Source organism: Pseudophryne corroboree, chromosome 1, assembly GCF_028390025.1.
Source record: "Pseudophryne corroboree isolate aPseCor3 chromosome 1, aPseCor3.hap2, whole genome shotgun sequence".
NCBI lineage: Eukaryota > Metazoa > Chordata > Amphibia > Anura > Myobatrachidae > Pseudophryne > Pseudophryne corroboree.
In genome coordinates this window covers 1231740237-1231755830 of record NC_086444.1, presented here as the reverse complement: position 1 = coordinate 1231755830, position 15594 = coordinate 1231740237, and the positions used below count along the sequence as shown (strand labels likewise).

Below are 15594 nucleotides of genomic sequence, written 5' to 3'. Positions count from 1 at the left end.
GAATAAATAAAATGGAGAGTAAGACTTAACCAGCGTTTCCATCGGAGAGCAATCTGAAGCGCTGGTTAAGTATTACTCTCCATTTTATTTATTCTTGACCTAGAAACCATGTCAACCTACTTACTGTCGACCAATAGTTGTCGACCTAGACAGAGTCAACCAAAGTCTTGTCGCCCTAGAGACCGGATCCCGTGTTCTTGTTTTGCTCATTTGTTTATGTCGTTTGTTAGGTGCTGTGGAACTCTTGTGGCGCCATATCATTAAATGATAATAATACATACAAAGTACTATTAACTACAATGTACATTGCAATTACCTGCAATACAAAGCTATAATATCTATAATAAAAAGTTCCATTACCTGCATTACAAATATAAAGCTCTACTACAAATAATATAAAGATTGAATACCTATAGAAAAAAGTCCCATGATCTGTAATATAAAGCTCTAATACTTATAATATAAAGCTCTAATAGCTACTGTATAATACAAAGTTCCATTACCTGCAATACAAAGATAAAGCTCTACTACAATAGAGATGTGCACCGGAAATTTTTCGGGTTTTGTGTTTTGGTTTTGGATTCGGTTCCGCGGCCGTGTTTTGGATTTGAACGCGTTTTGGCAAAACCTCCCTGAAATTTTTTTGTCGGATATGGGTGTGTTTTGGATTTGGGTGTTTTTTTTTCAAAAACCCCTCAAAAACAGCTAGAATCTGGGGGTAATTTTGATCCTATAGTATTATTAACCTCAATAACCATAATTTCCACTCATTTCCAGTCTATTCTGAACACCTCACAATATTATTTTTAGTCCTAAAATTTGCACCGAGGTCGCTGTGTGACTAAACTAAGCGACCCAAGTGGCCGACACAAACACCTGGCCCATCTAGGAGTGGCACTGCAGTGTCAGGCAGGATGGCACTTAAAAAAATAGTCCCCAAACAGCACATGATGCAAAGAAAAAAAGAGGTGCACCAAGGTCGCTGTGTGACTAAGCTAAGCGACACAAGTGGCCGACACAAAGACCTGGCCCATCTAGGAGTGGCACTGCAGTGTCAGTCAGGATGGCACTTCAAAAATAGTCCCCAAACAGCACATGATGCAAAGAAAGGAGGAAAAGAGGTGCACATGAGGTCGCTGGACGGCTAAGCTAAGCGACACAAACACCTCAATATCACAGGAATTATTCGTTCTAATCAATGGTATTATTGGTCCAAATCACTGGAAGAAAATGACAAAATCACTGGAATTATTTGGCAAGATCACTGCAATTAATAATTAATTATAAATCACTGATATTAATTGGTAAAATCTCACTATCACCTGCCTAGTGAAGTGGAATCTAGATGGGATTTTGTACCGGGGACACAATAACTTCATCAATTGTCTAAATTCCAATGCACTAATGGCGGAAAACGGGCGCACGTCTAACAGCGCACTGATTATACTGAGAACTGATTATACTGATCAATCACTGATTATACTGAGAACTGATTATACTGAGCACTGATGATACTACGGAGAACTGACACTGAGTAGCGAGAACAGCACTGGACTATTGTACTGTAGTATACTGGTCACCACAATGCAGCACTGTACTACTATATACTGGTCCCCACAATGCAGCAAAGATATTGAGCACTGATCCGGAGAATAGAACTGAGTCTGACACGGAGCTGCAAGATAACGCTATGGCCTACTGTACTGTACTACTATATACTGGTGGTCACCAAAATGCTGCACTGTACTACTATATACTGCTCACAACAATGCAGCACAGAGTACTATTATCTGCAATGTAAAGCTCTAATACCTATAATACAGAGTGCCATTAATTGCAATATAAAGTTCTAATACCTATAATACAGAGTACTATTATCAGCAATATAAAGCTCTAATACCTATAAGCTATAATACAGAGTACCATTAACTGCAATATAAAGCTCTGATACCTATAGTACAGCGTACTCTTATCTGCAATATAAAGCTCTAATACCTACAGTATAAGCTATAATACAGAGTAGTGATGAGCGGATTCGGTTTTACTCGGTTTTACTCGGTTCTCAAAACCGAATCTTATTGGCTCACTGATGTCACGTGTTTTGGATAGCCAATAAGATTCGGTTTTGAGAACCGAGTAAAACCGAGTAAAACCGAATCCGCTCATCACTAATACAGAGTACTATTATCTGCAATATAAAGTTCTAAAAACTATAAGCTATAATACAGAGTACCATTATCTGCAATATAAAGCTCTAATACCTATAATACAGAGTATTATTATCTGCAATATGAAGCTCTAATACCTATAATACAGAGTACCATTATCTGCAATATAAAGCTCTAATAAGTATAATACAGAGTACCATTATCTGCAATATAAAGCTCTAATACCTATAATACAGAGTACTATTATCTGCAATATAAAGCTCTAATACCTATAATACAGAGTACTATTATCTGCAATATAAAGCTCTAATACCTATAAGCTAAAATATAGAGTACTATTATCTGCAATATAAAGGTCTAATACGTATAATACAGAGTACCATTATCTGCAATATAAAGCTCTAATACCTATAATACAGAGTACCATTATCTGCAATATAAAGCTCTAATACGTATAATACAGAGTACCATTATCTGCAATATAAAGCTCTAATACCTATAATACAGAGTACTATTATCTGCAATATAAAGCTCTAATACCTATAATACAGAGTACAATTATCTGCAATATAAAGCTCTAATATCTATAAGCTAAAATACAGAGAACTATTATCTGCAATATAAAGGTCTAATACGTTTAACGCAGAGTGCCATTATCTGCAATATAAAGCTCTAATACCTATAAGCTAAAATACAGAGTACTATTATCTGCAATATAAAGGTCTAATACGTTTAACGCAGAGTGCCATTATCTGCAATATAAAGCTCTAATACCTATAAGCTATAATACAGAGTACTATTATCTGCAATGTAAAGCTCTAATACCTATAATACAGAGTGCCATTAATTGCAATATAAAGTTCTAATACCTATAATACAGAGTACCATTATCTGCAAAATAAAGCTCTAATACCTATAATACAGAGTACCATTATCTGCAAAATAAAGCTCTGATACCCATAAGCTACAATACAGAGTACTATTATCTGCAAAAAAAGCTCTAATACCTATAATACAGAGTACTATTATCTGCAATATAAAGCTCTAATACCTATAATACAGAGTACTATTATCAGCAATATAAAGCTCTAATACCTATAAGCTATAATACAGAGTACCATTAACTGCAATATAAAGCTCTGATACCTTTAGTACAGCGTACTCTTATCTGCAATATAAAGCTCTAATACCTACAGTATAAGCTATAATACAGAGTACTATTATCTGCAATATAAAGTTCTAAAAACTATAAGCTATAATACAGAGTACCATTATCTGCAATATAAAGCTCTAATACCTATAATACAGAGTATTATTATCTGCAATATGAAGCTCTAATACCTATAATACAGAGTACCATTATCTGCAATATAAAGCTCTAATAAGTATAATACAGAGTACCATTATCTGCAATATAAAGCTCTAATACCTATAATACAGAGTACTATTATCTGCAATATAAACTAAGCTCTAATACCTATAATACAGAGTACTATTATCTGCAATATAAAGCTCTAATACCTATAAGCTAAAATACAGAGTACTATTATCTGCAATATAAAGGTCTAATACGTATAATACAGAGTACCATTATCTGCAATATATAGCCTAATACCTATAATACAGAGTACCATTATCTGCAATATAAAGCTCTAATACGTATAATACAGAGTACCATTATCTGCAATATAAAGCTCTAATACCTATAATACAGAGTACTATTATCTGCAATATAAAGCTCTAATACCTATAATACAGAGTACAATTATCTGCAATATAAAGCTCTAATACCTATAAGCTAAAATACAGAGTACTATTATCTGCAATATATTATAAAGGTCTAATACGTTTAACGCAGAGTGCCATTATCTGCAATATAAAGCTCTAATACCTATAAGCTAAAATACAGAGTACTATTATCTGTAATATAAAGGTCTAATACGTTTAACGCAGAGTGCCATTATCTGCAATATAAAGCTCTAATACCTATAAGCTATAATACAGAGTACTATTATCTGCAATGTAAAGCTCTAATACCTATAATACAGAGTGCCATTAATTGCAATATAAAGTTCTAATACCTATAATACAGAGTACCATTATCTGCAAAATAAAGCTCTAATACCTATAATACAGAGTACCATTATCTGCAAAATAAAGCTCTGATACCCATAAGCTACAATACAGAGTACTATTATCTGCAATATAAAGCTCTAATACCTATAATACAGAGTACTATTATCTGCAATATAAAGCTCTAATACCTATAATACAGAGTACTATTATCAGCAATATAAAGCTCTAATACCTATAAGCTATAATACAGAGTACCATTAACTGCAATATAAAGCTCTGATACCTATAGTACAGCGTACTCTTATCTGCAATATAAAGCTCTAATACCTACAGTATAAGCTATAATACAGAGTACTATTATCTGCAATATAAAGTTCTAAAAACTATAAGCTATAATACAGAGTACCATTATCTGCAATATAAAGCTCTAATACCTATAATACAGAGTATTATTATCTGCAATATGAAGCTCTAATACCTATAATACAGAGTACCATTATCTGCAATATAAAGCTCTAATAAGTATAATACAGAGTACCATTATCTGCAATATAAAGCTCTAATACCTATAATACAGAGTACTATTATCTGCAATATAAAGCTCTAATACCTATAATACAGAGTACTATTATCTGCAATATAAAGCTCTAATACCTATAAGCTAAAATACAGAGTACTATTATCTGCAATATAAAGGTCTAATACGTATAATACAGAGTACCATTATCTGCAATATATAGCTCTAATACCTATAATACAGAGTACCATTATCTGCAATATAAAGCTCTAATACGTATAATACAGAGTACCATTATCTGCAATATAAAGCTCTAATACCTATAATACAGAGTACTATTATCTGCAATATAAAGCTCTAATACCTATAATACAGAGTACAATTATCTGCAATATAAAGCTCTAATACCTATAAGCTAAAATACAGAGTACTATTATCTGCAATATAAAGGTCTAATACGTTTAACGCAGAGTGCCATTATCTGCAATATAAAGCTCTAATACCTATAATACAGAGTGCCATTAATTGCAATATAAAGTTCTAATACCTATAATACAGAGTACCATTATCTGCAAAATAAATCTCTAATACCTATAATACAGAGTACCATTATCTGCAAAATAAAGCTCTGATACCCATAAGCTACAATACAGAGTACTATTATCTGCAATATAAAGCTCTAATACCTATAATACAGAGTACTATTATCAGCATTATAAAGCTCTAATACCTATAATACAGAGTACTATTATCTGCAATATAAAGCTCTAATACCTATAAGCTATAATACAGAGTACCATTAACTGCAATATAAAGCTCTGATACCTATAATACAGAGTACTCTTATCTGCAATATAAAGCTCTAATACCTATAATACAGAGTACTATTATCAGCATTATAAAGCTCTAATACCTATAATACAGAGTACTATTATCTGCAATATAAAGCTCTAATACCTATAAGCTATAATACAGAGTACCATTAACTGCAATATAAAGCTCTGATACCTATAGTACAGCGTACTCTTATCTGCAATATAAAGCTCTAATACCTATAATACAGGAGTGTAGTATGGTATGCCGGCGGCCGGGCTCCCGGCGACCAGCATACCGGCACCAGGAGACCGACCGCCTGCATACCGACAGCGTGGCGGGCGCAAATGAGCCCCTTGCGGGTTACGCGTGCCACGCTATTTATTCTCCCTCCAGGGGGGTCGTGGACCCCCACGAGGGAGAATATTTGTCGGTATGCCGGGTGTCGGGATCCCAGCGCCGGTATACTGTGCACCGGGATCCCGACATTCAGCATACTGAAGACCACCCATAATACAGAGTACCATTATCTGCAATATATAGCTCTAATACCTGTAAGCTATAATACAGAGTACCATTATCTGCAATATATAGCTCTAATACCTGTAAGCTATAATACAGAGTACTATTATCTGCAATATTAAGCTCTAATACCTATAATACAGAGTACCATTATCTGCAATATAAAGCTCTAATACCTATAATAAAGAGTACCATTAACTGCACTATAAAGCTCTAATACCTATAATAAAGAGTACCATTAACTGCACTATAAAGCTCTAATACCTATAATGCAAAGCTACTGTATAATACCCAGGATACAAAGTCACATTATCTGCAATATAAAGCTCTGATACTTCTATGCTGTATAAGCTATATTGCATATAATACAAAATACCATTATCTAGAATATACTGTAAAGTTCTGGTATCTTTTAATATAAAGCTCTAATTACTAATTTACTGTTCCATTTAGTATAATAGACTTCTCTTTTATCTGCAATATAATGGTCTGTTGCCTGTAATAAGTTCTAATTTTCTATAATATAAATCTCTGACTATAATATAAAGTTTGATTGCGTAGAATACAAATCTCCAGTAACTACAATACAAAGCCCTATCGTCTGTAACCTAAACTGAGAAAGTTGAACTGATGCTAGAAAACACCATATAAAGCTAGCACAACATAAAGCACTGCCGCGTATAACAATATACTATATTACGTACAGCACAGCCAGGACAGAGCACAGACGCAGCCCCATCACATCTACAAGTGATATCAGGGAAGCCCAATCCAGAGTGTAAATCTGTGAGACGCACAATCAGTAACGCTGTAGAGATGGCGTTCCAGCTGCAATGATAACGCTGCCATCCGGAGTCTACAGTTTATATACATCCTGCTAGACGGAGGAGGCAGAACAGCTAGGGGTAGCTATTACATAGTGAAGATGCTAAAACCAAAGAAACGCGTCAGCATGTTCCGTACACGCCTCACCTGCACATAATCTCATGGGTAAGAAGGACGCGGCACATCTCCGGATTCTTATCCTGTCCTTCATAGATGATTGCCTGGAACCAAGAGATTAAGGACTTGTCATCATTTGCTAACACTTTATAACATTTAGTTATATACTGTATTGCATTGTGATTTGCAGTTGTTACACATAATCCACCTACAGACGTACCACAATAAGAATGTGATCACAGCAGGTGTGCTTGTAAACAGTGCGCAGCCAGTTATATCACATGGGATGATTCCCCTCCCCTCCACCAAAACCTCCATAAATGTTTTTGTACATTTACCTACAGACGTAGCCATGAAAATCGTGGCTCCGTCTGTGCCTATGTGCGTCTGGGCTGCGCGCGCGTCTGTAATGTGCACGCGCCCTATTCACTATAATGGGAGCGTCTCTGTGCACTCCCGTAGCGGGGCTAGGCACCGGATCACCTAGTCCCGCTGGGAGTGTACTTTTGCCATGGAGCCGCACTAGACGAGCGCAGCGCCATCTGTATGGTTTTTGTATATGATAATCTGATACGTTTCTTCAGCATTTAGTACAGCGTTTACTGGAAGATGTTAGCGGAACACACTATAAAGCACCTATGTATTATAATGAGGAGACACCTTCATTAGCCCAGAGTTTGGATGAGCCTGGGGCGTCAGTTATTCCATCTTCACTCTCTATCATGGTATAATACTAGTACCCACTTTGGGTCATACATTTGTGTATTGCTGTATGATAACAGCCATACATTTATATAGAGATGGGTCCACATTTATCTTGACCTTTAATAGGATCAACTGAGACTGGCCAGTCAGACTTACTCCCCTGCTGTAATGTTCTCTGTATTGTATTGCATCTTAGAACAATAGATGAAAGGCTTATGCTAATAAGCCATGGTGTGCCTAGGTGCAGCAGAGTAGCCAAGATGATCGTGGACCCATCTGTATTTCTAAATTGAGAGCTAATTCACCTGGAGGCACCCCAGATCCTGTAAATGGCACTACAAGGACCAGCATGCCCTCCAACTACTGATCCCACGTATGCCTCAGTATAGTGATACATAAATAATTCCAAGTTGCTCAAATCAATGTATTGGTCCATTACAGGTGCTACTCTTATTGCAGGTGCTAGTGTGTGCGAGGTGAGGCACGGTGGAGGGGGGAGATTATAAATTCAGAGTTACCTGTTTGGACATAGAGTCCACGAGTCGCACGTATAGATCCTGCTCCGTTCTGAGACCTGCACAGATAATAAGTTTCTCATCAGTCTGATTGGCCTCATCTAGTAAGTATAAATACATGCCGCGGTGATATAGAGTTTGGGATGGAAGTCATATGATATATTTAATGTAACGTGACTAGGAAACTGCAATGCCACAGGATGGTGCAGAATAGACCATTATACTTGTGTACTAGAGACAAATATAACCACAGTGTAACTGAAGTAGAATGGGCGCAGTCACCCTCCCCCTGTCATTGTGTCTTATTTACATCAGTCCTGAGGACAGTGATGGTAACGAGGTGTATTAGGCTTTGTTACAGAATCACTTTGTGGAAGGCAGACATGCGAGAGGGGGTTTTGGGGTCCACTATAGTGTAATTAATGATAGCTAAGTAATGATTCAAATGTCAGAAATGTACAAAAGAAAATGGGATATTCAAACAGTAAGTACATTGCAATCTTGGCAACAATATAAAATAAGTGATAGTTATTATTAGATAACTGCTCCTTATTCATAACAATAACCGCTTGAGGATGTTATCCTTCTAAGACTGTGACACTGGGATAATTAATTTGTGATAGGTGACAAATGTATGTAAACTTCAGATTTTTGTCACTCTTATCCAAAGAAGAAAAGTATCTCCACCTTGAATCTAAAATACATCACAGAATTCCAGATTTTAGTAAAAGTCTCCATCCCATTTATTGTATTTGTTATTCAAAATGCATAGTATACTGATGACCAAAATTGGGTCCAACTCTGGTGCCCATGGCCATCCCTAGAATATGTAAAAAAAAATGTTTTATAATTATGCACTAAAATATATGGATACATACAAATACAGAACTGAACTGTGGCTTATAAAGAAGCTGACTGCTGATGCCCCTTAACCTTTAACAGCTAAGGTACTGATCACTTGGGCACATAGAGCTGTTGATTAGCGATGCCTAGGACCCAGTTAATATACTAATGCTTACTGACTGATTGGCAGGATTGTTAGTCATGCCTTGGAGCTGGTTGCGCTCTCACCATTACTGTAGAGAAGTTGCAATCTGTAGTGAATCCCATTGTTTGTCTTCTCACCACTCTGCTCCTGTGAACCGTAAAACATTCATTAGAATGACAACTACTGTGCTTAACGGAAGAGCAGTGTATGGACACATTCCATCCAACAATACAGTTGTAATACATTTATATATTTATTATATATATATATATATATATATATATATATATATATATAATATAATTACCCTGTGTGCATTTAATGGATGAGCAATGGCTGAAAATAATCCACCTAATAACAAAGTTTTAAGCACTTTCAAATTCCTTTTAATCTCTGCTATACTCAGATGCTGAACAGATCTGTACAAGAGTTTCCTGCCAGGGCATCCAAATAAAACAGATACACATGTTATATATTTTGTGGTTGGCTGTACACTATATTAGATCATGCTGCATGATACATGCTACTACAAAGTCACGCATGTGCACTAGGTCCCTAGCAGTCATGGCTCATTGCAGGCGATGGCTTTTCATGTGCCCCAGGCTGTGTCTCAATTATAGGTACAGACGGGCAATGCCTGACATCAGTGTAATCTGATTGTGATCTCTATACTCAGTAAAAGTTTTTAAAATAATAAACTTTGCCCCATCACAAAAACAGTTTTCTTCAAACAATTAACAATTAATTAATTAATTAATTAAAATCGCTGCTTTGATTGTATTAAAGATTGCTCTCCTAGTAAAATTACACAATAATCCCTAATACTCCCTAATACACTGATAAAATGATAATGCCCCCACAAGAGGATTATTAATATTATCTGCCTTTTTTTTTTTTTTTCAAAACACAACAACTGCCCCATTATAAGTGTACTGTGACTCGTCTCCAGACCGGCCAGAAAGATACGGCAGCTTTACAGCCCTTTTAGGATGGATTGGCCCTTCGTATACTGGTGGTTATCCAACGGAATGATTTCATATCCTAAATTTACTGCCAGGGACTTGCCTGGGAGAAATAAAAGGTTTCCACTACATTCTGGTGTAACGTACAATTTATGAATTATGTCATGTGTAAATTGTCAGATGCAGCAGAGCCCTTCAAACACGGTAATCCCATTACTATGCTTCATAGCCGGGATGCAGCCTTCTGCTCAGAATGGGCAATGCATGCGTTGTCTGCTCCAAAGGTTTTCCTTTTCATTGATGCCAAGAAGTTTACTTTCACCAACGTATCCATGAACAACATTTTTCCAACAGCTTTATGAGCCAATGGGAAAGCTGTTTCATATGACAGTGTCCAACGCAGGTCAGTGCTTTAATTCCTCAATGTCATCCCATAAAGACCTGGAGTAGATGCCAGATCCTTAAGTATTACCCCAGGGCTCTTGACGCCTGCCCATAGTGTTGTGCATATTGCTGTAGCTCTATCGATTTGTTGTGGGTTTTTTAGAAGCAGCAACTACTGAAGCTCCTCCAACTGAACACTTAAGATTGATGGGTGTCAAAGTCGTTAGCTGCCGGTCTTTAACCCTTTTTATATGAAACCTTTTTTGAATTGGATATGAATTACTTCCACAAACCTAAAAGTCTCGGGCAGTGACAACCAAAGCTTGTGGTTTCTTCTTACAGAAATGAAGACCCTGTACTCACACCTGATTGTCCTCCGATTGACCAATCCATGATAGTCAGTCTATACCCTTTGAGGAGCAAATGTACACGGTCTCATATTTCCAACAAAAACTCTGCATGTTGGCTCATTGGGTTTTAGACAAAACAAGTAACATTTTGTCCAAGTGTTTAGCTTAACCCGAGTCCCTTTATCTAAATGTATAATGTGGAAGAAGAGCATATTTCAAATCGCGGTGATATACAGTACTGTAACCAAGCAGATATGAAACCATTACACCACCACTGCATTCTTACACCTGAAGGCAGGATATTATGGGGAATAGGAGATGCTAGGACATGCCTTACTTTGTCTTTTTCCACAAAGTCGATAAATGACGTCCTCTCGATCTCCACCGGCTGGCCCTGGCGATCGTATAGTGCAAGAACAAAATGGAAGAAGTTGGATTTTCTGAGGTTTGAAGGTGGTTGCTTTTCAAAGTGAGCTCTGGCCAGGCCGATACCACTGCAAGGAGAGAAATTGGAGGTGGTTAGTTACATATGGGGCAAAGAGTGACATAATTTCTGGGAGAAGAGACATAGAGGGCCAATAGACACAGTATGGATACACAGTAACATAGTTTCTGAGGTTGAAAAAAAGACAATTTGTCCATCAAGTTCAACCTGATAGTGGTCTCCTACACTGAAATATTTTTAAGACTAATTTTAACTGTGGTGAATGTTTAGCTGTAAACTAAAATACTCAGTTTTTTATTACTATAGTGCATGATTTACCCACCATAACCCTGTATATCCTTATCCATTAGGAATTTATCAAGCCCATTCTTAAAAGTAATGACTGAGTCTGCCATCACTACTCTCCCAGGCAGGGAATTCCATATACGTATTGTCCTTACTGTGAAGAAACCTTTCCGTCTCTGTGTGCAAAATCTCCTCTTCTCCAACCTAAGCAGGTATCAACGTGTCCTTTTTGATGATCTAACCAAAAACAAATCCCCCGCTAGCTGTGTATTGACCCCTTATATTTTTGTAAATGTTAATCATGTCCCCTCTTAATCTCCTTTTTTCCAGTGTAAACATGCCTAGCCTAGCAAGCCTTTCCTCGTATTCTAGTCTCCATCTCCTATATCAATTTGGTCGTCCATCTCTGAACCTTTTCTAGTTCCAGGATATCCTTTTTGTAGTATGGTGCCCATAATTGTGCACAGTATTCGAGATGTGGCCTCACTAGTGATTTATATAATGGAAGTATAACACTTTCTTGCATCAATTCCCCACTTAATGCATTCTAATACCTTGTTTGCCTTTTTTGCTGCAAGCCTACTTTGGGTACTACTGTTTAGTTTGTTATCTATTTGAACACCTAAATCTTTTTCCAGTACAGAATCCCCTAGTTTCTCCCCATTTAGTATGTAGGTAGTGTTCTTGTTCTTTATACCGAAGTGCATTACCTTACACTTGTCTATATTGAACCTCATTCTCCATTTTGAAGCCCATGCTTCCAATTTAAATAAGTAGTTCTGAAGAGACTCAGCATCCTCCACAGAATTTATAACCTTACATCATTTGGTATAGTCTGCAAAAATTGACACCATGCTCTCTAGACCTGCTTCTAGATCATTTATGAAAATATTGAACAATAGTGGTACAGACCCCTGTGGCACATCACTGAGTACCTCAGTACATTTAGAAAAAGTTCCATTTACCACCACTCGTTGCTCCCTTTTATCCAACCAATTACTCACCCAAGTGCATAATGTGCTCCCTAGCCCAAGTTCTCTTAACCTGCAGATTAGTCTCATGTGAGGTAGTATATCGAAAGCTTTAGCAAAGTCTAAAAAGATTACATCCACCTCTTTATACTGATGTAGGTTTGCACTAACTGTTTCATAAAAGCCTATTAAGTTAGTTTGACATGATCTATCCTTCACAAATCCATGTTGGTTCCTATTAATAACCTTATTTGTTTCAAGGAACTCCTGTATTCTATCCCTTAAAATACCTTTCAGTACTTTTCCCACTATAGATGTAAGACTTACTGGTATGTAATTACCCGGTTCAGATTTACTTCCCTTTTTAAATATTGGCTCTACTTCAGCTATACACCATTCTTTGAGAACCATGCCTGATGTAAGTGAGTCAATGAAAATCAAACATAGGGGTCTTGTTAATTCGGATTGAATCTCCATGAGAACTCTTGTGTGAATTCTGTCGGGACCAGGTGATTTATTAATCTTAATTTTTATTAATCGGTCACAGACTACTTTCTCACTTAAATAAGCACTTAAGTAACACTTACACCACCAGGAGGAGAGACACAGAGGGCATATAGGTAGAGCATGGATACATAGTAACACATATCCCACTGGGAGGAGAGACACGGAGATGTCTAGTAAGAACGTATCATTGGGATTTACCCATTAGGAGATACAACCCCTAGGAGAGAAGCATTTATAACAACAACATGAACACAAAGCGACCAATATACAGATGAGTAAACCTCACAGTCAGAGCCACAAGTGGTGCAAATACCAATATCTGTCTGCATACTGCCTGCTCCTTATATAGAGCATTTCTATAACGGAGGGCACTGCATGCCAATATAATGTGTCAGCCATGTTAAGCTTCAGCCTTGTGTGCGCCAAATGTGTCATCCACATTCTAATTTGATATATGGGAAAGGGGGGGGGAGAGGCCAAACGGCACACCCAAATTCCAAACCTGATAAGAGAACAGTGGTAATCAGAACAATTCTAATAAACTTTGCGATTTAACATGGAGTATTGAGGTCTTAGCATAATTTTTTTTGAAAAAAAATAGGGGCCCACCTACCACAGTGGGGGTCCCGTGCTCTGGACTTGAACCTTGGGAATGTTAGCGATCCACCTAATGAGGTCACCTGGCTGTGGTAGGTGGGCCCATATTTTGTGCCCCAAAATTATGCTAAGAACCTCAATTTTACTCCATGTTAAATGGCAGAGTTTATTATAATTGTTCTGATTATTAGTGTTCTTAGTGCTTAGAGTGTGCACCTGCATTTTCTCTTTTTTTACATTCTAGTTTGATGCAAGACTCAGAAGATCAACCGGAGCACATTTCACATTGTTTGAAACACGACTTAGTAACAACACTGGGAAGTCAATAAAATATTCCTGTTCAATTACTTTACTTGATCTAATATAATGACAAATAATCAGCTCAAGCGGTCAAATACAGTAGTGGGACAGAAGATATATGTGCACCAACAGAAATGCCAGTGTCTTGTGTACAAATCCACAAATAACAGGCAGCTTAATAGACACATCTAAATGTATTCATGAAACATACACATCTTACTCAGATGAAATGCAAAAAGTGTAAGCTATTTATATTTGAGGAAAGGTGGACAGGGGAAATTGGGTACCAATGAGGGATATTTGGAGAGTGTACATTTATGTACAGTCTTTGGCTGGAGCAAGAAGGGCTCTCAAGGCTGTCTAGAGGAGCCACTTCTGTACAGCATGGAGACATATACATTACATGCGGCACACATTTAATTCTCTGTACACCAAAGGCCATTTATGAAGCAGAGGTAATGATAGGGGAAGTGTAGCACAAATACCGCTTCTGAATACATCTATATCACTAAAATTTCACTCGTCTTCATGGACACATCCACCGGTTAAGGCTAAGATAGGCTGTACAGCCAGTGAGGCGTTTAGCAGCCCTTTTTGATGGGGTGCCCTTACAACTACCTAAAAATGTATGATTATTTTTCCAACAGAAGGCAATACAAAATATATCCCCCTGTGTTGTTCTGGATATAGAGCTCAGTGATATTTACTCTCTATAGATTCAGGTTATGCAGCTACAAAGCACAGCTAAAAGAATTACCGTGTATTTCCGGGAAGGACCTTTCAATAACATGCACACCTCCAACACACGCATACACATACAGAGCTTCACTTTTTCCACATTTTGTTATGTTACAGCCTTATCCCAAAATGGAATAAATTCAATGTTTCCCTCAAAATACACACAATACCCCATAACATACTTACCTACATTGTAAGTCTCCTCTCCGGGAGAAGCCCGGAGAGGAGACGCTGCAGGTGTCTTCGGGAGGCGGGGCCGGACTGTGACATCACTAAGCCCCGCCCCCTGCATCGGGAAATGCCGCGATTCGCGGGTCCGCGGGAAGGGGGCGGGGCTAAAATGACGCGATTTGCGTCATTTTAACCCCTTCTTCACCCAACAGAGGTTATCTCTCCATCCTGCTCGCATCACTAGGGTGCGAGCAGGATGTGGGAGACCTGCCCACTCTTCCGGGGGTGCGGGGGGCTACCCCAAAAAACGGGAGCCTCCCGCAGCTTCCGGGAGAGTAGGTAAGTATGCCCCATAATGACAACGTGAAAAAAGTTTTTTTTAATTTTTGCTAATTTATTAAAAATAAAAAACTAAGAAATCGCACGTACATAAGTATTCACAGGCTTTGCCATGAAGCTCAAAATTGTGCTCAGGTGCATCCTGTTTCCACTGATCATCCTTGAGATGTTTCTACATGTTTCTTAATTGGAGTCCACCTGTGGTAATTTCAGTTGATTGGACATGATTTGGGAAGGCACACACCTGTCTATATAAGGTCCCATACTTGACAGTGCATATCTGAGCACAAACCAAGCAT

General features: G+C 37.6%; 1 protein-coding gene across 4 annotated transcripts in view; it reads right to left on the bottom strand.

Annotated features, from left to right (window-relative positions):
* LOC134931701 (transcription factor COE3-like) overlaps positions 1-15594 on the bottom strand; it is a 265596-nt gene that overhangs the window by 158491 nt on the left and 91511 nt on the right. For all 4 annotated transcript variants that reach the window (XM_063925436.1, XM_063925438.1, XM_063925437.1 and 1 more), the window contains exons 2-5: positions 11280-11436; positions 9330-9393; positions 8262-8317; positions 7069-7142 (exon numbers count right to left, since the gene is read on the bottom strand). In XM_063925436.1, the coding sequence (XP_063781506.1) occupies positions 7069-7142; positions 8262-8317; positions 9330-9393; positions 11280-11436 (351 nt within the window). The remainder of the gene's footprint in view (positions 1-7068; positions 7143-8261; positions 8318-9329; positions 9394-11279; positions 11437-15594) is intronic.